At 44.7% G+C, this 25,925-nt stretch overlaps 1 protein-coding gene across 2 annotated transcripts; it reads right to left on the bottom strand.

Annotated features, from left to right (window-relative positions):
• Positions 1 to 402: 402 nt before the first annotated feature.
• MCM10 (minichromosome maintenance 10 replication initiation factor) lies at positions 403 to 21,168 on the bottom strand. 2 transcript variants are annotated; one of them, XM_075523627.1, is made up of 20 exons: positions 21,081 to 21,168; positions 19,802 to 19,854; positions 18,672 to 18,992; positions 17,777 to 17,881; positions 16,518 to 16,652; positions 15,819 to 15,993; positions 14,841 to 15,006; positions 13,909 to 14,076; positions 12,278 to 12,394; positions 10,635 to 10,834; positions 9,529 to 9,629; positions 8,381 to 8,482; positions 8,166 to 8,283; positions 6,993 to 7,221; positions 5,279 to 5,438; positions 4,481 to 4,599; positions 3,493 to 3,606; positions 2,582 to 2,727; positions 2,326 to 2,368; positions 403 to 1,951 (listed from the first exon to the last, which is right to left on the bottom strand). In XM_075523627.1, the coding sequence occupies exons 2-20, from the start codon at positions 19,806 to 19,808 to the stop codon at positions 1,868 to 1,870; spliced, it is 2,610 nt and encodes an 869-aa protein (XP_075379742.1). In that variant the 5' UTR covers positions 19,809 to 19,854; positions 21,081 to 21,168; the 3' UTR covers positions 403 to 1,867. The 2 variants fall into 2 exon arrangements, with proteins under 2 accessions (XP_075379742.1, XP_075379828.1); XM_075523713.1 differs by having other exon boundaries at positions 404 to 1,951; positions 5,297 to 5,438.
• Positions 21,169 to 25,925: the final 4,757 nt, after the last annotated feature.

Raw genomic sequence — 25,925 nt, 5'->3', positions numbered from 1 at the left:
ATCTAAGGATGAATTGAGAGTATTGCTTTCATTCCTTGGTTCCCAAGGAGGAACATATCTTTCCTACATATCACAGTCCTGAGGGCATTTATGAAGATAAAGCATTACCCCACCTTTGACAGTTTAATTTCTGCAGAAATCTCCTTTTCATTGGCCAGAGACAAGAACTGGAAAAAGCCTGAAGCTTTCAATGTGCCAGTTGAAGGTTGATACCGATGTGGAATTTCATGCTGGTTTTGTGGACTCTGGGTGAGAAACTCTGAATAAGAAAACTGCATGGCTGCTGGAGTTATGGACCATGAACCAATTCCTTTTGGTGATTCAGCACTGAGCTCTCAGGCAAATGAAGATGTTGAGCAAGCAACTCATCCTCCTCCTCAGAGCAATGATACCATACAAACCCAGGGAGTGTTTTATTGCGCACTGTATTTATTCTGAATGAGGAATCAACAGGAGACCTTGCCAAGCAATGTCATAGTTACATATCTACAGTCACTAGTGACACCCCACCCATCAAATGGTATCAACATGAGACTGAAATGAATGCAATATGCCTAGCAAAGCTGCCCAGCAAAAGCACCACTAGGAGACAAGGGCTGCAGAATACTGAGGTAAATCTGTCCAGTTGCTTCAAATGAAGTAACTTATTTCTCTTCCAGCCACTGTGCAAGCAAACAAAAGAGGTATCAACAAGGCCACTGGGACATGTGAGACCGTTGGTGGCAGTTTCATCGAATCACTGAGGTACTAGTGGTTTTAGGCGCTTAAAAATACCCTGTGATCCTACTGGGCATGACCTAGGGGCAGCAGAAGAATCAGGTCCAGGAAAAGCTGGCCAAATACCTACAGAGATATGCTTTCAGAAAGACGCCTGTATGAAGACAGCCCTTCTCAGGAACCACCCCTTGGAGACCTTGTCCTGCTTGGTCTGAGACAGCTACTGTCCCCATGCAGCTGTGCCAGCAGCCAAGGTTGACATGGGGATGACTGGGAAAGATTTCAGGAAAATTTAAAATGCCAGGAAAAGGGTAAAAGGTATTAAATGTAATCGCTCAGCTCTTTAAAACCACTCACAAAACAGTGCCAGATTCATTAAAATGCTTTTCAAAGTGGGAGCTGCAGGTTTGTAGCTGTAAAGGTGCTGTAGTGTGGATGGTGCTGGGAACCTGGTATGGGCTGTGTGATAAGGAAAGGGCTTTCAAAAGAGCTCCCGCTAGTCTGCAGTATAAACACCACTGGTTTGCAATGCCAAAGCCACTGAAGGTTTTTTTTTTAAATACATAAGCCAAGGAAACAACTCAGAAACCATTTGACATCTGTTCTTAAAGGTTAAAAGTGAGTCATTTTGGAGCCAATGAAGACTGCTCTGTGGCTACAACCTTCTCACACACCTTTTCGGCCAACAGCTGAAAAACCTTGACAGGCTGGCATTTATGCACAGCAGTATTAACTTCACAAGTGCTTATGGAGTCTGCAGTCCTCACAGTTCATGATGATTTGTCACTTAAAATTCTGGTGAGGTCACTACACCAGCCATTCAACATAAATTGTGGGATCCCTAGGGATTTCTTGGTACAAATTCCTCTCTAGATGCCTCTTTTCTAGGTTAAATCTTGTAAACAAGTTGTTAGTAAGAACAGGCATGAATATGTATTTCACATGCAGCCTTATTCTGTCAATTTTAAAAAGATCAAAGCTGAATATCCATGCAGTGGCCTGGTGGAGACTTTGTGGATGTCCTTCTCATCAGGAATTGACTCCCCTGCTCATTCATCCCTAAAACCAGAATCCTCTTGGCATTCCAGTAAAGAAATGTGTTTTAGACACAGAAATCCATCCTTATGTTGTGAAAAAAATCAACTCCAGGTCACTTAAGACTATTGAGAAATTTTGGTTGTTCTTCCCCTCTTGGTAAGAGTGTTTCTCCACCAATCTTCGGACCTTTTTTCTCCTAGAAACATGAACCATGGAGAAAAGTAGTTAAATGTGTGGTAAGATGTCTCCCAAACATTTCTTTGACAGAAGTTGCGGTAGGGCTAAATTACCTGATTAAATATTGACAGACACTCTAGGAACCTTGAAATTCTGAATTCTTACAACTTTGGTCAAAAGCAAATTCCCCACGGTTAAATAAAACAAAGCTTCAAGAACAGAAAGCAAGAAGAGAAAGTCCACTAAAACACAGCCTGCAGGTATGTACCTGACAAAATGCAGAGCTGCTTGGTTTTGCTGGCAGCTCTAAGGGCACTAAAGCAAAGTGTGGGACAAAAGTACCAAAAGCAGACAGAGTGCTGAGGTGCTCAGAAACTGCTGGCTCACACTTACCTTTAGCATCCCATCTCGCTCCCACTTGAAGAGGCCACAAGTACTGAAAGATGAAGATGACAGGTAAGGACCACTGTGGTGTGTGTTTACTGCACAGTATGAGGGGGTCCAAAACTAGCCGCACACCTTTCCCACACTGCTTAGCACAAGGGCTAATGTTCCTGTTTTAGGACATGGTTATGTGACACCCAATGCATTACTTGTGAATGGACAGTGGAAAAGCCCCAGTTACTGTTTCATGAGGCTCATTTCTTACCTGCAGGGCTTTTTTGGGAGCCTGTCAAGGGAAATAGCTCGGTTTCCACAAGGACATTTGAAAAATCGCTTGATGGCATCATGCCAGTGGTAGTCGTGGTTATCCTGCACACACGTCTCCAGAGGCTTGAAATAGGTGTAATTACACTGTCAGGGAGGAGAGAGCGAGCTGTAAGCACTTCACCAGCATGTGAGACTGGTGACAGCTGAACATCTGGAGGAAAGCACCTCTGTCTTCTCCCATCCTGAGGAGCTCACCAGTCTGAGACCACTGCCACAGGCTTTGTCGTTGCTCCTTCTAATGCCATTCTCCCCTCTTTGCCACCACACTGTGGCCCCGCTCCCAGCACCTCATGGGGCACACAGTGGCCCTCTGTCCAGCCCCAAAACAGATAGGAAAGGCAGCGAGAGGGAAAGTCCAGCAGGGACTGAAACTCTGGGAATGAGAGATAACTCCTCCCTTCCTCTCAGCACATTTAGGATGGTAACAAAGCTCCACTCCTGCTCCTGTTGGCAAAGCCCCTGGAAATGCAGATAGAGGAATCCCACCCAGTGTTATGTTTTCAAGACACTTTGCTTATTTTGTCATCTAATATGGGGAACTGAGGGTCCTGGTACAAAGCACTTCAGGGAAGAAACTGATACACCAGCACTCAAGGAACCCACTGGCATAAACATCAAGTTGAGATGTTGAGCACAGAACTAAAGCCTGCCTTGCCAGCGTCTTCATGTCACTCAGCGCAGGGGCTGCTCTCGGCAACAGTCATAAGGAATGAAACTGTCTCCATTTGATCCCTGCGCTAGACTATGGCCAAGAGAGTGACTAATGGGCAGTCTGCAGGATGGTCCAGCATAATTTTCTACAGTCCATGCCCCACTCCCCTGCTGTCATCCTGGCTCCCCTTCACTCACTGTTTTACACGTCACAACTCGACATTTCACTTCTTTAATGCTCCTCATCTTCTCTTCCATTTCTTCCTTTTTCACCAGGGGCTGAAAGTATTGCTCCTGCAGTTCAGCCTCAGCCTGTGGGGGCACACAAAAAGGGTTGTGGGGAGACAAAGATGGGAGAAACCACTCCATAAATGGCCTTAGGGCAAATTACTACCGGGCCTGCTTGAAGCAGACTGCAGTCTGGGAGCCAGAGAAACACCAAATATCTCTTGCTTAAAAAAAATCCATATAGTGCACATGCTGTGCTTCACCAACACTGAAATGAGCCACCTCTGAGATGTATGAGTGGGAGTGTTTAAAAACAGCATGTACTACTGAAATAGGCACATACCGATGAGGACAGTGGAGGGAGAGGTCAGGTAGGCAGATGTAATGAATGGAATTGGTTCTTAGCCAAAATATTACTCCTCAAAAGACCTTAAAAGAACTAGGACTTCATACCAATATGTGTCCAAGACAAGAGCCCTGTGCCATTGGAGGTGCTGTATCCTTGGGAACATGCTCAGCAAAGACCGTGATGGGAGAAACCCAACCTCTTAGCTCTTCAGGGCAACTGCTGGCATTTCACAGGCTCCACAACTTACATGAGTCCCAGATGAAGTCGGCAGCTGTCTTTATGTGGCCAAGATGTCAAGGAATGAGTGACAAAATAGGCACGTGGCTAATTTGGTTTTAAGGTAGAAGGATTTCTTTGATCATCCACTAACCAGGAAACTTCACTGATTCTTCCAAATGCAGCAAAAAAAGATGATGGCAACTTGACCTTATCATGGCAATGGCAATAATGCTGGCACTGTGCCCTGTGTGCTCAGAGACCCTTGACCCTACACGTCAGGACAATCTGGCACCTATGACATGGGTGCCTGCTTCTCACCGAAATCATTGTGAGGAGTCCAGACAGCTCCCTAGTTCTGAGCCCTCAGTCAAGGCTGCATTGAGGCCATACCTCTTGCAGGACACCTGTATGCTTGGACTTGGCATTCAGGATTTTCTGGAACTCTTCTGACTCCAGATAGGCCAGCTGCTCACGCCGTTTCTTTTGGGCAGGCTCCAGTTCATCCATATCTAGGGAGACAGAAGGGCTCAGTCCTACAGAAGCCAAGTTCAAAACAAGGCTGTGATCTCTAAGCATGACCACTGCAGGAGATTTTGGAAGTCTCAGGTCTCTCAAGCAGATGTTCAGGTCAGACAGCAGCCTTTCATAGTTCAGGAGAACATGAAGCCAAGTTCAAATACGGCTTCAGAAAAAATAAAAAGCATTTTTATAAATAACATTGCATCTTCTCTCAAAGTACTGTACCAGGAATTTTCACATCACTCCCAGGGGAGAGAGCAGTGTTGCCTCCCTGACTGATGGTGAAGCTTTAAAGGGAATTAAGCAATTCATCCAAGATCACACGGTAAATCACCAGCAGGCAAACTCAAGTTCCCACAGAAAATTCAGATACCTTCACAGGTGGGACTATTTCTTGGTTTCCCTTGGTTGTCAGCCATACATTGCAGATGCTCAAGTGCCAGAGGAAAGGGAACAGAGATGAGAACAGGGAGCTATCAGAGATTACATCTCACACTCTCTCCACATGGTTAGAGATTGTTTAACCTTTGCAACAAACCCTTTAAGTTCTAAACAGACTTAACTTGGCGTCTCTTTGGCACAGCAATTAAGTCCTTAACCCAGTAACTAGTGCTCTGTTCACCAGGACATAATCATATTTTTTCTATTCTAGAAGCTAACTTTACATACCATTCTCTGTTTCTGCACCATGTGTCTGAGCAACATTTTTCTCAACTCTTTCAATAATTTCTAGGACATCATCAACATCAGCTCTTTTCCTCTTGACACTGTTCGGGTCAGTTTTAGCAAGAATCTGGCCTTTTGCTCGTAGTCGGTGTATCGCAGCCAGCTAGAAAACAGGAAAGAGCAGTGAATATGTGGTGACCACTCTAGCTCCCATGTTCCTACTTCCAGAAGTAGCAGAGGAAATCTGTCAAACAGAGGAGACAGAAAAGATCCACTGGCCTGAGCACAGAGCTGGCCGAAGAGAGGCCCAAGAAAATTCCCAGCTCTGCTGTACATCTAATTCACCACATCACCCAACCTCTCGTGACTTCCCAAACCATAAAATCACTTCTCCAGGGGTGTTACCAGGCTCGATATCTCTGCAGCTGTGCTTTAACTGCTTCTCAAATCAGTAAGTTTTCCAGAGGAATCAAATCACTTGAGACTTCCACATAATTTGGTAATAACAGGGAACTAATAGAAAATTGCGTACAACTATTCCTTACCATACTCCCAAAATGCTAAGACTCCTTCTTCCTTGCTGCAAGAGAAAAGTTTCTTTGACAAACATGTGAACAGATTTGTGCCAAGGAAAGATGCAGCCTGTTCTGGCTAGACACCAAACTTGTCCAAACTCATGGCACAACATAGCTAAACCAGTTTAGTTCCCTGTTGCTCACCTGGCAGACGGAAAACACCCACAATACACAGCACTAGCAATGCCAAAGAACAAACATGCACAGTTTAGCACTCCAGGGATTTTCAGCACAGATCCCCTGCCCCTTCCCAGCACTTAAGTGTTTTCGTGCTTGTAAAACAATCAATAGCAACAGGCCTTGCTCTCCTTTATTCTGTAAAAATCACCTCAGCACCTCCCATCCTGGTCCAGGGCTTATGCAGAACCTGATGCTTTAAGGTGTCCCAAACCCCCAAAACACAAAAGCAAAAGAGCAGCCACTGGTGGACAGAGAACCTCTGTCCCACCTGCATGAAGAACAGAGTGAAAGCAGAGCAACACAGCTACTCCAAACTGTTCTCCAAAGGTAATGTTCCCAAGAGGTGACAGACTACGTCAGGTCATGAAGAACAGTCACTTCTACTCACAGAAGCTGCTAGCGTGCATAAAGAGGTGTTTCTTCAGCAGAAAGCTTAGCATCAGGCTCACAACTTAAATGAGATGCCTTATCTCCCCATCTCCTTTTCCCCAGTCCCATCCCAAGAGGCTGCTCTGTCGCCTGTCCGCGCCCAACTGGCATTTGCTGAAATTGCCATTGTGTCAGTGGCTTCAGTGATACTTGTCTTCAGAGAAGGACAAGAGTGAGCTCATGAGCACCACGCATCATAACAACTCACTGCTGACTAATTCAGGTGAATTTTGAATTAGCAAGAGACACCAGCTCCTGTGGTCACAGGCACAGCCCCTCTTTAGCAGCTGTTCCACTGCTCTGGAGGTTCACTACAGACAAGATGGTAGCACGAACCTTGGCACTAACAGCTGCCAGGAACTGCAGGTTTCTTGTGTACTGTAATACAGCCCAGTCTGATCCCACAAATCAGAAACTTCACCAATATCAGCACTGAGCTGTTCTGTATCTGATCAAAGACTCCTCTACTACCACAAACCAAACTTCCCTTAACCTCCCCTTCTTAATACTTAAAAGATTCAAAGAGATGTTACCTTTTTGGCTTCTGCCAAGCTGTCTAGCTTTGGTGTTGGAGGTGGAGACCCGTCAAAGAAGAGGATATCTTCTCCTTCTGAGAAGCCTGTGCCCAGCCTGGGCCTTTGAGGAGTTGACATTTTTGCAGCTTTGGGAAACTCTGCCCCAGGTATTGGGGAATAGAGCGAGGACTGTCTGGAGGAGGACGGCAAAGCAGGGCTGCCAGCTTTACTTGTGTTCTGAAGAAACCTTGTAAGACAAGAATAATCCATTGAAATAGGGACACAAGTCAAAGAGACAGAAAGGTTTCAGAAACAGATAGCAATGGAAGGGATGCAGACTGATTTTTCACTAATTGGCCTTTTATTGCTAGAAAATCATGCAGCAATTCAGGCATTCAGGAGAGGAAAACAAGACTGGTAAGGAACTCAGTGGGTCGCTGAAATCAAGAGTGACTTGAAGAAGTCACCAGAAGGAGTGAATGATTAATTGCTTTCCAAAACAAAACAGAGAGAAGCATCAAATGAAGCTGGGAAATGGGAGCTGAAAGCACAAAAACAGGCTTTTTGCAGAACAGGTAGTTCAGCAGTGGGACTCCTTGTCACAGGAGTCACATATATGCTTAGGTTGACATAGGTCATGGTGAAGAGGTTGGACAGGTTCATGGGGAAAAGACCCCAAATCTTCAGAGATATTGTGACAGACACCACCTCTAGCTTGGAGAGTCCCTGAAATACATAGTGTTGTAGGCTGGAAGAGTATTTGGGGGAAACATCATAATGCTTGTGCCTAGTCTTATTCTCCTTCAGGTTCTGTTTTGCTTCTTGTTGAGCCTTTTGAAGCTACTTGGCCACATCAATCTCAGTCTCACCCAGTGTGGCTCTTCTGAGGTTCTTCTTAGGTTTGTTAACAAGACATGCACAAAACCCTTAGCAAATCTTAAGGTTCAGAAGATCCTTGCAAGCCAGCAATGAACAGAACCAGGACTCCTGACCCCAGTTTCCTACTCTAATCAGCCTCCTCCCATCATGCCTTCCAGTTGCTGGGCACTGTGCTGGAGCATTTGGTTCTCCACTGAATACTGGGGTATTTCTATTTAAATGAAGTTTTTATTAAAACAGCAAAACACCTCCCACAATTATACTTAGGGCCACAATAAGAAAATCCTTCCTGTGAAAGTCAGTATGTATTACCGCCTCTGAATCTCTTCAGATCGCTTTTTTCTGGCCTCCAGCAATTTCTGTTTCTGTTGCTTGAGCAGTGCTGAAGCAGAGACAGACTGGAAATTGGCCCCTTGCTTCTTTTCAGCATCTGGGAAAAAAACCAAATGAAACCAAAATACAAATCCACTAATGTTTGCTCAGAAGGATTTCAGGAGTGGGTTTTCCTTCAGGCAAAAAGAGAATACCTGCTTTGGTCCAGTGTTTGCAGAGGTTTCGTGCTCCAAAAGTTGGCTGTGCCAGCAGTTCCTTGAATTCCTCAGAACATTGCATGGGTCTCTTTGCTGCACCTGAAGCAGAAGAGGCAGAAATACAACAGATTTGGAGCCAGCAAGGGAAGCAGGCCTGGCTTTAGAGATGTAGAGTAGTCTAGGTGGATGAAACCCCTGCAGGTCACCTGAGTGAGCACCCCACCAAAGCAAAGCCAACTTCTACGTTATATTTGGTTGCCCAAGGCCTTGTCCTCACAGAACACATCATGAAGATATTTCTACCCCTTCAGCAATTTCATCAGTGAGTCTGTTCCCCATCAGCCTTGGCTGCCTGTGGTGTTCCCACTGCTCCCATTTTTAGAATGCTTGAAAGCCCTGAAGCCACCACATCTTACCCCTGGAGAATTAAGAGCAGCTAAAAGCTAGAGACAGGACACACACTATGTTGTCTGAAATGGAGGCAACCGAGGGAATGGAAAGATGTGAAGGAGACATCTAAGTGGCATCTAGAGCATATAGTTTGAATAACCGGTCATCTGCTCTCCACTGAGCATAAAAAAGGTGTAATATTAAAAGCTTTACAGAAACAAAATGGAGGCAGGGAAGATCATGACATCACAAGGGCTATGGAAGGAACATGCTTTGAAGATCACAAAAGAAAAGCACTAGAAACAGGCTGGGTACTCGGGAGGTCCCCTGCATTGCAGACCTGACTCTGATTTATACTTAGTATTCCTTGGAAGCTTTCAGGACTGACAGAAGTCATTTATTTTAATCAAATAAAATAAATTCTCTGGTTCAAAGTTCTTAAAACTTCCAATTTCCATTAATCTGGCAAAGATCTTCTGTCACTGTCCAAAGACAGAAGAGGAGACTTAATTCAGGGGCACTGATGAAAAAAAGATGCATGGAGCTACACAGTTGCTTAGTTACATTTGCCTTGCAGCTGCGATCTCAAGAGGGAAGAGGAGTTTTGATCAATTGAGAAAGCAGCCTGCAAATGACTATCTCTGTAGCAAACCAATTGCCAGATTCATTCAGTGAGTAGCTGTGTCCCAGGACCCTGATACACATCAAGCTGGCAATATCTGGAGGGTGAAGAGACTACATGGGTAGTTAGGTACCAATTTTCTGCCTGGTTTCCTGGACAATTGCATCAACTCCTCTCACGACCAGATTGGAGAGAGTGGTTTGAATCTTCCTTTTCGGTACTGCAGCTGCTGCACTAGAAAGAGGAGACAAAATCAGAACATCAGAGTTTTCCCATGTTTAGAGCAAGGACAGGAGCTCGAACACTAGCCCAGTGCATCAACAAAACTCCAGCCACCCTAAAGGGTGCCTCTCTCCTGTCATCTGTCTCTCTTTGGGAAGGATGTGGATCTAAATCTGAATTCTAGCACAATGTTTAGGATCTCCCATTTCTCCCTGGGTTGAGATATGTATTTCCTATGCATTGAGAGGAAACTAAACGTAGGTAATGGCTAAGCTTTGCTCACAGTTAGTTCCAGGGACGGAGAGGAGGCTGGAATTGCTTCGTTACTGTGGAGTCACACCAGTTATCAGAGGCCAGCGGTAAGGGAATGAAAGCTGTGTGCAAGCACAGGGCTTGATCCAGCTGTGACTCAAGTCTTTCCACAGCTGTCTTCAGGGGAATTTGGATGAAGGACCTGGCCCTTCCATGCTAGTTATGAGATGCATACTGATCTACTGATCTTGGTCGCTTAATAACACGCAGGGTGTACTACTGTCTTTTCGTTAACACATAGTGATACTGTATTATTTCAGCCAAGGAAGAGAGGAGGAGGAAATACAGAATACACTGAATCTGGGATTAAATGCAATGAGCCATAACAAAATACAGTAAGGGAATGGCACTGAAAAATACTCGTCTCAGAGACTCGAATGCTTGGGATCTCATGATAAAGTGCATTTCATCTACTGAAACACAATGCCACCTGGCTTCACAAGACAGTATTAATTTAGAGGTAAAAACACCCCTCACCACATCTTAGCACTGACTGTTAAAATGTACCTATCAAATAGCAGCTCTGTTACCCCATGGGGCCAGGAGGATTACAGCAAACTTGGGGCATTTATTCCCATTTGGTGAATGTAGTTAAGTCAAAGGGACCTCTAACTAAATAGACTCCCTCAGAGACAGCTTCAGGCTCACTTGTATATGGGAGGGAAATTATGTTCAAAAGCAAGGGAAAGAAGTGGTTTATCTTACACTGAGGCTGCATATGCTGCTGAAGAGACACCTCCATAGTAAAACCCATCCTGACACAGCCTCTCCTTCAAACTGGGATTTTTCCGACCAACTTTTTTGGGAATGCGGCCACCCGAGAAGGTGGACTGCAGATCTGCCCGCTTCGAGCTGAGCTTCTTGTACTGGGATTGTACATGATACTGACAATATTCACAGTCGTTCTGAAAAGAAATGGGAGAAGCCTGTTGCAGAACACTAGGAATTACAATTTACTTCACTCCTCTCACCCACATGCATCCTTCTATGGCTAAACTGAAGCAACACCTCTACTGTAGTACTCCAGCATTTGACCAACTCAGCAAACATATGCCCACACTCCAGCAATGCAAAACAAAACTAAAATTGCCCATACTAATCACTGGAAAAACACCTGTGCCTCAAGGAATTTTAAGGCTATTCCTTGGCTCAAGCCAACTGATGTCCCAGGTCCTCTTGCCCAGATTCTGTACTCTTGACTCTGAACTGTATGCAGTTTTCTTACTGGTATAAACACAAAGGAAAACTAACACCGGAGCAAGATATTTCATGCACTCATTTCAAATTAATTCATCAGTTTTCAGTGTCAATCCGAGGGAGTTTAGAACTGAAGATAGTGAGCCTGCCAGTCAGATACAGCACTGCCATAAATTCACTCACTCAGGGTGTTCTTTAACTTTAAAAAAAAAAAATCCCACTCCATTCTCATTTATATTCATCTGCCCCAGATTTGTATAACTACAATTACCCCACAATAAAACATTTTTTGTCACTAATTAAACAGACAGCCAATTCCTTCATGAGGTTCTTCTGCTACACAGCCTCCATCTACAGTTTGTTCCAGGTGGCACTGGAACATCCCACTGACATTGAGAGCCCTGTGCACAGCCACCTCCTGGAGTGGGTCTCTAATCACAGCCTTGTTTTGCTACAAGTACCTTCTGTATTTGTCTTCCTCCCACTCCATACACTTTGAGTTCCTCCCCAGTTCTTCATTCCTTCATTTTATTTCCTCCTTCTAAGTGCTACCGTACTAACTATAACCCTTCCGACTTAGACAGGTTCCTTTCAGGTATCATAACATCACCATAGCCATGAAGTGACATAGTCCACAAGTCCTTTAAACTAGTACAAGTCAGTACTGTCCCTAAAAGAAGAATCCCAACACCTTCGTCCTCTCATCTCCAGTGCCCCATGTTCAGATATAAATAGTCTAGCAGCTTGTGGGCACGCTGGACCAGTGAACTCATTGGGTTAAACCCATCTCCGAAAAACACAACCATTCCCAAGAAAAAACTCCTATTGTTTTACCCTGGGTGAGTAGCGCAGTGCATGGAAGCTTGCATGGTGCAAAGGACAGTGAAAGGGTGTGGAGACGGTGGCAGTCATGGGTCAAGACCATCTCTTTTCACTGCAGCACCAGCTTTGCATTTAGGGAACTACGATGCTGCTGCTACAGTGCCATCAGAGGCAGCTCCTCTGGATTTCATTTCTCAGTTTCTCCACCCACTTTAGTTAGTTACAAGTCAAGATCCAGAAACAAGTCAAAGGGTCGGAGCGTCAGTACAAAATCAGCAGCCAAATTTTTACCCACAGCATAAGGATGTCCTAACTACTGAGATACAGACCAGGTTCACAATCTGTGCACAAGGATCACCATTCTTCTTCCTGGCTTTGCAGGTGCCCATGTCCAGAGCTTCACCCATGAGGAGGATCTTCTGGGGATGGTCAACAGACAAACACACCTAGAAGGAAATCAGAACATGCCTTGAGGAGGACTGGACAGGCTTCTTTCTAGATGTCACTGGTTTGGCTCTGGTCCAGTTTGGTACCTCTGTGTGCTGGTTTTGGCTGGGATAGAGTTAATTTTCTTTATAGTAGCTAGTATGGGGCTATGTTTCGGTAGTAGCTAGTATAGTAGCTAGTATGGGGCTATGTAATAAAGCTGTATAAACAATGCAGTTTTAAAATGCAGGCCTAGTTTAAGAAAGCCACATATCCTGTTCAGTTTGAGAAAAGGCTCAGTTAAAAAGAAAAAAAAAGTTAATTTCTTTCTGACAAAGACATGAAAGACGTTGGATTCCTATACTCAGAGCCTCAGGAAACCAGGACCAGCAAAGGCAGATCTAGTTGTGCTATAAATGATGGTCCTGTACAACCGCTTGGCTCTGACACCATCATGGCAACCACATTCAGCAGTGGATGGGAAGAGGAGATGCGCTAAGCGCTCTCTGTCCCTCTCCATATGTCTAGGTCCAATCAAAACTGACTCCTGTGCAAGAAGAGTGTCTACTTCACACAACCAAAGATACTAGGAATTGTGCCTGTAGGTAAGAAACGCTTTGAGAAGTCAGTTTTAATGTAGTTCTAAATGTGTACATTTTAGCTAAGAAGAGCCATTCTTAACAGTTAAATACAGCCCTTACATTAAATCTGGTATGCCTTTCTACTCACCAACGGGACTTTCTACTGCTTATTCATGTTAACTCAAGCAATTATATAGCTTAATAGACAATTAATGAGGTTCTTAATTTTTCCATTTGGAGAATTTAAAATGCACAACACTACATCACCAGCTACTAGATTGAAATTCCCCTTCACAGAAGTCAGTAAAAACAGTTTCCATTCCAGTGCAATTAAAAAGATATTAAAAAAATTTAATTTATTAGCAAAATGAAGCCACCTTAAATGTTTTGATACATACCGAAAAGTAATTCATCATGTTCAGCATTTGTAAGTAATTGATTAAACAAGCGAACTACTATGTGTCAACTTACGATACATAATACATCGTTTAATAAATTAAATATTGCTTCTTCTCAGTCATGATTTTGGAACCAGGAAACATTTTGCAATCACATCTCATGCTTAAATTAGAAGAGAGAAATGAGCTTCCCCACCATTTTCAGCTTTGAGAGACCTCTAGGCTGAAATAGGCATTGCACTGAAGTAGCTGAATAAACTGAAATGAAAATACACTCCCTACATCTGTGGAAGAGCTGACTGCTACCAAGAGCAGATTAAACACTTGAATAAACTCTGGGTTTAGATGCTTACTGGGACTTCTTAAAGTTCAGTCTTCCAGAAGGCCAGGAGCAAATACACACCATGCAAATATCTGAATGCAATTCAAACCGTTTAGGCAGACTGCTGTAATTCAGCCTTAACAAGTGTTATAAAGCTAAATCTCAAGCAGATATGAAAAAGTTCAGCTATGGGTTTTTATCTACAGTTGATGGGCAAGTGAAAATCCTCTCACCTCATCTGAGCCTTCTTTAGGTTTCATAGGATTAGCATTGAGCAACCCGATGACTGTGCCTTGGTCTGTCTTCCAGTGCTCTTTGTGGACATCACCGAACAAGAAGAGTGAGACACACTGATTGAGATCCCGTAGGTCGTTCAGCCGCCAGATACTGAAGGTTCTGCCCTGGAACAGACATTCGCTTTCCTTTCAGCTCTCAGTACAGGGACACCGACTGCATACCCTCTTGCTGTTGCTTTTTTAAAGAGTTATTCTGATTTTCCCCCCTCTGGGTTTTCCTGATTTAGAAAAGCACAATTTGTAACCTCAGTAGAGGTTAGATACGATATCTCCAGCCACACCACACAGCCAGTTCTGGGATTCTTAAAGGCCAAAATTGCACAATAATACTGCTACCACCAATCTTCCTGATACTAAAGCTGGACAGCACTCTTGCTTGCTGAATAAAGGGGTTTTTACCCCACTGAACAAACAAAACCAAGGCATATCCAGATCTCTGTTTCATCAATGACTTTCTATAGGACGTGTACACCACCTAGGACAGAATGACCTCTAGGGAAATGATGGAAGCAGAATGCGTTGGCACATTTAAAACAAGAGGGCTGTCTAGACTGAGAGACACAGTTGTTTTTTTTCGCACTGGCATTTTACATATAACAGCGGATGAACAGATTTAAGACAGATTTATGGCATGGTTACATTAGCCAATGCTACTGTCTGGGACAGTTGCACCAGACAGGCTAAGGACTTACCTTGAGGACTAAAAGCAGCATTACTGCATGAAACGAGAGAAGCCAAGATCTTCAATGCAGTAGCTTTTCATTAACTACATGGAGTTGGCTGATTAAGTTGAAGACCTAATTAGTTTCTCAGGAAAGAAGATGAGCATTTCACTTGAACTGAGCAAGGGATACAACAAAGTTACTTACATTATTTGCACTCTGAGGAGTGATCTTCTTCACTATGACTCCAAATGTTACCCAGTCTATTTCCTCCAGATTTTCTGCAGCAAGTTTGCTCTTCAGCTGGGACAGTCGGATGAGCTTCCGGTTAGCCATTTTCCTGTCCATTTCAGCCGATGAAACCCGAGGTTTTCTAGATCAAGCGAAAGCATGTAAAAGAGAACACATCCATTGGCATAAATGGACAGAGACAATCAAAACCATCCAGAATTCTCCTGGGGAGACTATGTCTTGCTGCAAAATGCCTCTGTGCCTTATTTCACCCTGAGTTCACTTGAAACAAAACCCCTCAGTTCAGGACACTGTACAAATATCACAAAGCTACTGATCATGCTGGGTTTTGTCCAAAAAGCTACACCACGACTTAGCCCCAAGCCCACGTTAACTCTGCTCATTTCAGGAAGGACTGAGTAGCACGACTGTCTGAGCAAGGTTTGGAAATCCAGCATGGTTTCTGGTGAGGAAAGACACCGTGAGTATTCAGAGACCTCTTGTGGCCACATCGAGTATGGGGATCACGAGTGGCTCCCGATGCTTCTCAGTGTGATGCAAAATCTGCTCAACTGGTGCACAGTCGGGCTTTGCACATGCCCACTGCTTCCCTCCTCCACCACTGAGGACATCCCAGGGAAGGGAGTGCTAATGAAATTATAGCTTTTTTTTGTTAGAAAAGAGCAAAGGTGAAAACAGAAATATGGTAATAAGCCAAAAGTCAACGTTACCTATTTACTGATCAACCGGCCAATGCTGTGGCTTTGTGTTACATCCCCTAATGACAATTGACTAATCTGACATGGTTAAACGACATATATACAGCAAATCAGAAATCCAGTCCTCTGCGCACCACTTGTGTGACTAGCATCACAGGACATTGGACTGATTGCGTTTTTTCTCACATTACTGGACGGTGATGTCCTCAGACAGAGTCAGTGCTGGGCTGCTGACCTTAATCTCAGTCCTGAGAAGGTTTCCACAGACACCGGCTGAGTTGTTGCACTGGAGCATGTAGGCATGTGAGGAGTCTTCTCTCTGGTCACCTTACTGGGTGTGTTTCCTGCAGCAGACTTGAGAGGTTGGAACGCCAGACTGAGAACTTGCCGTGGAGGAGGAGTCTTGTTCTCTTTAGCAGGAAAAAAAGCAAGAAAAAAAATCTTGGTAATGAAAGAAAACTTCTAAATAAAAATAACACTAACTTACACCTGACCAGAGACAGAAGTCTAATATAACACACTTAGGAAAAAGGTGTAAAACTGTCTTATTTGTACTGAACTGGTCTCCCAGTCAGCTGGGAACTAATCGACAGCTCCAGATCAGTCACATGTAACTCAAGCAATGAGTTCTGCCTGGTGAGGAGCTTCCCAGAGCAGCTCTCATTTTCCAGGCAAGCTAAACTGTAGGATACACAGATGCAAGCTAGACTGCTGTCAGTGTCCAAGTTAACCATAGCAGTACAGAGCATAGTACCCATTGCAAGAACACAATAATTAACTCTGTAGTGAGCTCTGTTCCACTGTGACCAGACTGCTACTGGTGCACCGACCAGTGTAAAACAATCCTGCATGTGTCTACACCACTGCTGTGAACTAGACAGGCTTTCGACAGAAGTCCAGTGTGTTTCAGTGAAAGGCAGACTGAGAATGGTACCTGCTGAGGATGCTTTTGATTTCTGGATTCCTTGCTTGGCTGGCAGTGAAGGATTGCCCAGCTGGGCTGAGAAACATGGTGACTCTTGCAGCTTCTGAACTTTCCTTTCCTTTAAGGGTGGACAGAGAGATTTACCTGGCCATGAAAACAAAAAAGTATTTATGAGATCTCAAGATCTGGACTTAAACACTAAGAACTGCTCCAAATTAAGTAATTCTCTGAATAACAAGTCCACATGGAAGCCCTTCAGCTAAGTTGCCAGCATCTGAAATGCAACAGCTGGAAAAGCCCCAATGCCTCTTCCTCATGATGACCTAAAACTCTGGATGTCACTGAAACCACAAAGCTGCGGAAAGTAGGAACATCCCCTTGCTTTTCAATTTTCCCATGTAGTTTCATTACTACACTCAATGTACTACAGCAACATAGTTCTGCTTTCTGGGTGTACCAATGTCTGCCAGTAAGAAAGGACACTTCCAGCAGAAGACCCTGGAGCACTTCAGTCATGAAAGCTGCCCCATGTATAGAATCATAGAATCATTAAGGTTGGAAAAGACCTCTAGGATCATCTAGTCCAATCGTCAACCCAACACTTCCATGCCTACTAAACCATGTCCTGAAGTGCCACATCTACATGGTTTTTGAACTCCAGGGATGGTGACTCCACCACCCGTCTGGCCAGCCTGTTCCAATGCTTGATAACCCTTTCAGTAAAGAAATTTTTCCTAATATCCAATCTAAACCTCTCCTGATGCAACTTGAGGCCATTTCCTCTCGTCCTATTGCTTGTTACTTGAGAGAAGAGACCGACACCCACCTCTCTACAGCCTCCTTTCAGGTAGTTGTAGAGAGCAATAAGGTCTCCCCTCAGCCTCCTTTTCTCCAGGCTAAACAACCCCAGTTCCCTCAGCCGCTCCTCATAAGACTTGTTCTCCAGGCCCTTCACCAGCTTCGTTGCCCTTCTCTGGACACGCTCTAGCACCTCAACGTCTCTCTTGTAGTGAGGGGCCCAAAACTGAACACAGTACTCAAGGTGTGGCCTCACCAGGGTTGATGTAGAATCAAGCCATGATGCAGATACCAAAACTGCAGCTCATTAATTTAATTGGTAGCCGCAGGAAACAACCTGTGTGGGAATACACCAGACCACCATTCCTCCTTGCTACTTAGTGCCCATTTTAGGCTTATCTGGAGTCTTGCCTATAAATTGCACGTCGGTAGGCCAACAAATCATAAACCCATGTAATTAGTCTCATTACCAGGGGTTTTCTTCTCAGGGCCTGAACTGGATTGCTGCCCAATAGCAGTCTTTTGCAACTGCTCCTGTAACATCTTCATCTGTTCTTGCAATTTTCTCAGCTCAGCTAGGAAAGAGAGAAGAAAAAGGGTAATAATGAAAACAGCAGGAAGCCATTGCAAACAGGGATTTATGAGATCCCTGGAAGTCTGGCAGTTTTACTACATCGTAGCAACTTAGAAAACAAAGACTCGAGCCACCATACAGATTTACTTGAGTCTACATAGGTCACTGTGAAGGGACACTTTTCCATACAGCCTGGAAGCTGACTTCTCTCACATAAATATTTTACTTGACCGTGGTATGTTCCTTGCCATGTTGCATGTATCTTTCCTACTGAACATAAAACAATTTAAATGGTTGATGATTGCACTCCTTACTATAAAGAAATGCTTCCAGTATCATCAAATATGTGGCCTGGACACAGGAAGGCTCAGTGGCCAGCTCTGCTTCCACACTGCTGGTATGGCAGAACCTCCTGCTGATAAGTCCTGAGGGGGAAGGGATTGCTGTACTGGTGAAAGATGCCAGGATGATAGCCCTGAAGACTGAAGCAACATTGCTCTTCATCAGACAAGGCACAGGTACATAGGCAACCTTCCCTCTCCTGCTCACCAGAGCTAGTTTAGTCTCCCTGGCTTACTTCAGTCCTCTGTCTTTCTTTTGGAAAAACAGGTTTGGTGAGTTTGGCCATTAAGCACTGAAAACTGGACTTAGAAACTTTCACAAGGACTTTCTCCATTCCCCCTCTGGGCACCACCCCAAAGTGAGAAGCAGCAGGCCCTGCCTTCTGCCCACTAGCTCTCTAGAGACAAGATATATATCACAAATCAGATAAAAGATGCTGTTACAGAAACCTTGCAGTTCTTGGTTGGTTTTCTCTTTTGCCTGACTGGGAGCTGAAGTGGGGACAGCTTCTTCTGCCGCCTCCTCTTCCAGCAGGTCATCTACATCTCCAAACAGTGTAGCCAGGTTCTCCTTCTGCTCATCAATCATGCTCTCCTCAGTATCGACCTCCTCAGTGTAGGATGCATCATCTTCTGCATCGAAGAGCTCATCATATTCATCTGGTTTTCCCCTCTCATCCTCTGGGGCATCTTCCTCCTCAGGAGAATTCCCCTCCTCAGTTGCCTCGCTTTCTTCCAGGAGGGAGGCCAACAGATCCAAGTCATCATCAGCTAAGGCAAAAATTAAACTCTGTGTTATTTCTGTCCAGTTAGAGGAAAGCTGCCATGGAATAAAACATCCAAGATGCTCTAATCACAAGCTAATGACAACTGAAACTAAATCAGAGCAGCAAGTGGCATTCTTAAGAAACTACTTCAACTTAGGCTAAAGGAAGATAAAGCAGGTTCCTGCTGTCTGGTTGGATGGAAGTGTGGTTGCAGACACTCTCAGCTTGTGATCCAGGCTGGCTGGTAGGATGAAAACTTGCAGGCCACTTAGCACTGGCTTTTCCTCCTATGCAGCTGCTTGTACAATAGCTACTGTTACAAGGAAAAGCCTCGAGACCTGTAAAGGTGTAGCCAGGAGCTCTACAGAGACACCCACGTGGCTTTTGCCAACAGAAGCTGAAGAAGAAGATGCAAGGCAGGCAAGAAAGCTTATTCTCATGTATGCTTTGCTCAAGGAAGAGAATAGAGCAAAGAAACATGGATCAAAGGTACAAATAATGGAAAAATCAAGTACAGAGAGAGGAATGGGACAGACACAGCAGAACTGAAATTCAGAACAAAATAAGAAACATATTTAGCCTTTGCTGCTGAAGAAAACACAAAACCAGGGAAGGGCCAGAGCAGCCTCACAGAAAGGTGACAACAATGAAGGCAAGGGGCAACCTCAAAGGCCTCCTCAAGTGAAGTCAGTGCAACATTATTTCCTTTGCTAAAAGGTTTACCAAGCTTTCTGAACACTTGCATTTATTAACTAACATATTGGTCAGAAGACAACTTTCCTACTGAAACTAAAAGAGTACTTTCCCCCTTACCGTCCATGATTTCACCAGGATTTCTTCAGGAGCTCCTCAAGGAAAAATATTCTCTGTTATGGGGAGAACAACATTGACACTGTTAAAATAGATACAGCTCAACTAGAAATACATGTTGTGTTCAGGCTCCTTATTTGATGATTTGCAAACCACCAGATTGTTTTTGTTTACAGCTGCAGATGAGGGCTCTGCTAAATTTAAAATCTCCATGTACATTTTCTACATCTAAAGTCTGACCTATGCTGAACTCACTGCAGTGCAAGGGCATTACTTTTAGAAAAAAGCCCATAACAAACAGAGATTTTAAGAAAGGCCTACCATGTTCTCCTAGTAATAACCATTTCCACTTCATTAGTCCTGTGTTATAAACATAATTAGCATTTAACTAAAGCCAATTTTCCAAAATGGATTCAGTCTTCATTTGAAAACAGAAGAAGGCAGCAGGGTTTCGCTCTCTCCTCACAACACAGTTATTCTTAAAAGCATACGTTCTACATTTCTCACAGCTCCTCCATTTCACAGACACATGGCCATGAAAAATAATCAGCATAGGTAGACGTAAACGGCCAAGGGGAGACTGGATAACAGAAGAGAAATCCACTGGGGATGGATTACTCACAAACCCAAACTCTAACTCTGTGCTTACGGGTCGTCCTGCTGCAGACACTTTTGTTACACCCATAAATTCCACTTTTAATAGTTCTCTCTTTTTTCTTTCCCCAGAATATTAATTGTCAGCAAAGAACAAAACAAAACTCAAGAGCATACACGAGCAGGCGTGGCTAGCGACCACCACACAGCTCCGGGCTCCCGCTGCCCTGCTGGTGACACTGGCCCAGGGATCCACCCTGCTGCCGAGCGGGTCCTGCGGGGGCTCACCCGGGATCTCCCCCCGCCTCTCTCCTGACGGCCAGCCCCGGGCTCCCAAGGTCCGGCAGAGCTCGGCTGTGCCGTGTCCGCCGCCATCCCGCTCCCCGTGGTCCACAGCAGCCGCGGGATCCCCATCCCTGCCCCCAGTGGACCCCCGATTTTCCTCCAGCGCTGCCCGGGATCCACCCCCGCCTCACCAGGGGATCCTCCTTCCCCTCACGGCTCCCCTCCCCGCTCGGCCACCTCCTTCACCCGGGGGAACCCCGACCTCCTCCAGAGTTTCCGCATGGATCTCCGATCCCTCACCCCAGCCTCTGCCCCCCGGGAATCGCTTGCTGGGCTCCCGATCCCCCTGCACCTCCGATCCCCGCCATGCCCCCCGGCCCTTCCCTCACACAGCCCCACTCACCGCTGGCCGCGCGCTGCCCGGCACCCGCCAAAACTCCAACCCGGCCCCGCCTCCTCCCGCGCATGCGCGGGCGCAGCTCCGGGGTGCGTGCGGCGGCGGGTGGCGCCCGCGCCATCGTTAGTCCTGGCAGCAGGGGCGCCGCCTGGTGCCATCTTGAGTGTGGGCGGGCGGCGGGGAGGATGTGGATGCCCGCTGGTGTTTGGGCCGAGGGAGGGGGAGATGGCAGCGTAGGGCTGAGCTGCTGTGCTGAGTGAGGTCACGGGTGTGAGGATGACGACGTCATGCCATTGTTTATGCCTCGGTGGGGCTGCATGAGGTGTCATGGCCTGCCTTCTGGGGTAGCACCCTGGCATGAGGCCTGTGTCCCCACAGTGCTGTGCCGTTGGCTGTGGGTGAGCCCATTTCAGCTGTGCAGAACTGCCACTGTCTGGTCACAGTGGTCTCCGGGAGTGGTTACAGCAGGTGCCATAGTCATCTGGATAACCTAAATAATCTCAACACTTGCGTTAAGCCAGCAAATTCAAGCCCAGGTATTGTCATGTGCAGTTGACAGGATTTTGACAGTATTTCTTTGGTACAAGCAACTATGATTCTGTGAAGAACAGTATTTCTGAATATGTACAAGCTCATTGCTCTAGTCCATTTCCCCTTGCATCAATTATATGCAGAAATTGCCCCCGAAAGAGAAGGATTTGAGCTCAAATCGCAAGGCTCTCACACTAAATCCACCCTGCAAGACAATATACAAAGAAAGAGAGGATATCTCTGGTATTTAAAGGCCAGTGGTACCAGTACCAGGTTAGGAAAGATAAATTAAGGACAGAAATTCTGTGGTAGCTGAAGGAATCAAGAAGAAGTTCCAGCAGATGGCAGGAAAAAACTCAAGAGAGAAATGCTCTGCTGAGCAGTTGAAATGCTCTGCTGAATAGTTATCAACCAAGCTCTCCGGTGCATGTCATGTTAGACTCTCTTGTTTTTGGGTTTTCTCCTGAAAACCACGTGCCTAGCCCAGGCATGCTGGGCTAACTCGTTCTGGATGCATCCGCCTGCGTGGTGCCCGTGCAAAGGTGTTTCAGGGGAGCCGGAGCAATGAATAACGACAGGAGCTGGGGAGGAGCGTGTGGGTGCTGAGGGCCCGAGCGGGCTCCTCTGTGTTGCTGCTCATCCACGATGGAAGCGGGGAAACACTTTGTGCCCCATCTTGGCATGGGTGCAAATCCGTGGGCAGGCATCGTGATGCTGTGTTTTTCATATTTTCCCTTCCTCTGGCTGCTAATTGCCAGTGTGACCCAGGCTAATCACAGAGCATCACCAAGTCCCCCCTCCTCTCCATCTAACTGGAGTAATGATGGCTTGCCTGCTCCTGTGACTTGAAGTTTGCAAATCCAGAGATACCTTCCTGCTAACAAATCTCAAGCCCACCCCACAGGACTGTTCTGGCCCCTTCCCAGTCTGGATTTTAAATCTGAAGTGGAATGAAATGCTTCTGGTTCCTGTTCCACATCAAGACAGGGTACTGATTGTGGGACATACTGCTACACCAGGAATGTCCTTTGTTGAAAACAGGGATATGCAGACAAGTAGTATTTCATCGACAGGTAGCATCTGGGCACTTTAAAACACAAATACATTTTATCTTATCTTTCATCTAAGGGAAAACAAAGGGGATGTACTCTTAAACCTGTGCTAATGAGCATCTGCTGGCCGCAGCCACCTGTAACAATAGCTCGTCTGCCCTCTGGACTGCAGTTAATGACAACAACAGACAAATAATCCTCCCTGTTGTATGAACAGGTTTCAGTGTATTGCGGTTTTATTCTTTGCAGTTCCTTGTCCCTCCTGATTTGCACTATTAGACCTAGTATCTTATCTTTCTATGAAGACCTACTTCAGCTAATGCCTATGTCTTCCTGTTAGTATTGCTGTGCTAAGATCCCTTCCCTTCCTGACTCCTCTTAAAATGATTAATTTCGACTTGACGGATGCATAAGTAATTCCTCCTTTGGCCTTTCACATTGATTTTCTGTGTTTTCATTAAGGTTAATGCTCCTCAGATGAAATCAGCTCTATTATCATTCTATTAGCTTGATTTTGGCCTAGTAGCATTTCCATCAGATTTTGATCATTGCAGAATCCATAACTATCACAAAGCTCCTGTAATAAAATTGGATTCAGGGAAAAAAAGCCCATAAATCCTACTGTCGCAAGGAACCAATTAAAAGCCAATAAGAGATTGCATCTGCTGGGAGTACTTGTAATTGATGAAGAAGCAACCAAGCTGATGAATACCTGTTCACAACAGATTTCAGTCAGTTCTTGCATTACCTGAAATTATGGATGAAGCTGTGTGAGAATATGAGCTATAGCTAACAGAAAACAAGAATCCAGAGTCTGCAAGAGATAATTAGAACAACAGTGGCAATCAGCAAAATAAAAGCAGCTCCTCACTTTAATTACAAGGGCAAAAAAGGGATTGTTTTTCCTGGTATTGGTAGCTGAGAATTCACTGATGGCATGACATGAAAAATACTTGAAGGAATATTTTCTTTGGCCCAGGAAAATCTGCAGGTATTTTTCTTGTGTATATTTTAAGAATATTCATCTGCTGAGAGTGAAACGCAAATCTTACACTATTGAGGTCTTTATTTTGAATTAATCAGCTCTAGACTAGTTTCTATTTCAGGTTTGAAGCAAAAAATACTGAGTAAAATACTGAGTCACCAAACTAATTATTTCTAATTCCACTATTGATCTGTTCAGTGTGTTTTCTCCTCTGTGATTTGGATCTTTATCCACAGGACAATTTGGAGAAGCACTTATTTATGGAAGTGGGTTGACAGGAGAATTTGTCATGTACAGGTACAAAATACCTGCTATAACTCTGCCCATTCAATTGCAGTATCCAACATCCCTAAGGCTTTCTCCTGTAGAGTTGTTCCATTCTCCTTAGCAAAACATCACAAGATGACATAAGCTATATATATTAATTTTACTGCACAAGCATCTCTCTCTTACATGTTGTACCATCCTTTTAATGTTCAGAACTTCAGAGTACAGAAGCATGTTGATCAGCCACACGTGACCTGATCTTTACCTTCATTTGGAAGAAAAGCATTCCTGCCCCTGTACCTGAAAAGCTGTGCTGCTCTCCATTAGCCATCCCTGATGGACAGCAGTCATGCTTGGACTTTGCACCATGGCTTGACGTCTTTTCCTTGAGAATGGTCTGCGTTACCTTGTCTGAAGCTGGGGGCCCAGTGGAGTTTTCCATGTACCCCCTTACACTAGAACAGCCATCCCCAAACCAGAACCCCTCTTCCAGGTGCATGAATATGCCCTTTCTCCTCACCAGTCAAAGCACTGAGCTGGGATCTTCTCATAGACCCTGTGAGCATAGTGGAGAGAGGATAGGCAATGACAAAAATGGATGTTTCTTTTAGCTAATCTCTCTTAAAATTGGAATCCAGTGATTCTGGAAGTGAAACCCCTCCATGAAGTAAGTCAGCAGTAAAGGCCATGGACCAGTTGCTGTCAGTCATGGAGCATAGTCTTGTATTTCTTACAGGCAGATGACAGGTCGTAAGCCACATCATGGAGGGCGAGCACACGACTCTTCATATGTGACACTCCAGTGAGGGTGTCAGATGTGCAAGATGTGTTTGAACACTGGGTCTTACCTCCATGGTGTAGTGCTTGTGGGGAAGGGACTGTCCTTTCGTAGCTCAACAGTGACAATTGCTTTCTCCATTTCTGGTGTACGTGGAAACTGAGAACCTCCCCATTTTAGGACTAAAACCATTGCTAGTTGAAACCATATCGTAATTTGTCCTGACATTTAAGGCCTTTCAAGACATATTCTAACTGAATTGTATTATGTGATTATCTGCATAACAGGTATGGAAGTAGGTGTTCTTTTGAAATGAAAAGATTGTGTTGCTGGAAATCTGTTAAGTCCTGAACTTGCCTTACTCTGTCCCACCTCCTTTGTCCCTCACCTGATTTACTAAATGTAATGCTATTCCCTGTAACTCCTGCAATGGCACACAGTAAATACTGTCATCGTAGTCGTCAGTTCTCTGTTCACAAATTCCCACTTTGGACTACTCGAAGCCTGCCTGCTGAATAATTAATGTCACAATGGTCTTTTACCCTGATTTGCTATTTTCTGAGGAGAATTCACGTCCCTTTCATTAAACAAACTTGTTTACCATTTTATTAGACTAATGCTGAAAAGCTAGCATTTTGATCAGACAATAGTAGCAGTTTATGACGACTGGCACTATCCTAATGAAGCTGGATACATAAAGGAAGTGGATCACTTCCACTCACACTAGTTCTGTAGCAAGCTTATGATCCTCACAGTCCCTCAGGGGGATTTTAGGTGACCCTCTCCACAAAAGACATTTCCCTCACCTTTTCCCTTCTGCTCATTTCTTTCTGCATTAGGAAAATGCAGTTGCCTAAAATCCAGAGACACAAATTCCTGCTTGCTTGCTTTTAATTCTGAACAACTTTTTAACTGAGTCCCTCAGATAAGCATACCCCATGGTTAGAGTACGGTTTTGGGATCAGGGCACCATTTTTTGTTAAAATCATTACAAACAAAAACTAATTACAGTTGCATTTTGTTATAGTTTTGCCCTTTACGTAAACCTACTCCAGCATAGGTACTTCAGTTATAAATGCAGTTTCTTTTGCATTTTATCTTCCAGAGGTCCAAGTATTTCTACAGATCACACTGCCTATATATGAAGGAGGATTGAGGCTTCCTAACTCTGGCAACCCAACACCTCTGAGACCAGTGTGCTGTAATCTCAAATCAGGAAACATTCAGGCTTATTATAA

The sequence above is a fragment of the Mycteria americana genome, chromosome 1, assembly GCF_035582795.1.
Source record: "Mycteria americana isolate JAX WOST 10 ecotype Jacksonville Zoo and Gardens chromosome 1, USCA_MyAme_1.0, whole genome shotgun sequence".
NCBI lineage: Eukaryota > Metazoa > Chordata > Aves > Ciconiiformes > Ciconiidae > Mycteria > Mycteria americana.
This window is presented reverse-complemented; position numbering and strand designations above follow the sequence as displayed.

Coding starts and splice junctions, on each gene's coding strand:
- MCM10 (XM_075523627.1), bottom strand. Junction 10,835..12,277: donor GTGCACAGATTGTGAACCTG/GTCTGTATCTCA, acceptor ATTTCTTTTCAG/AACGACTGTGAATATTGTCA. Junction 1,952..2,325: donor AGCGAGATGGGATGCTAAAG/GTAAGTGTGAGC, acceptor TCATGTTTCTAG/GAGAAAAAAGGTCCGAAGAT.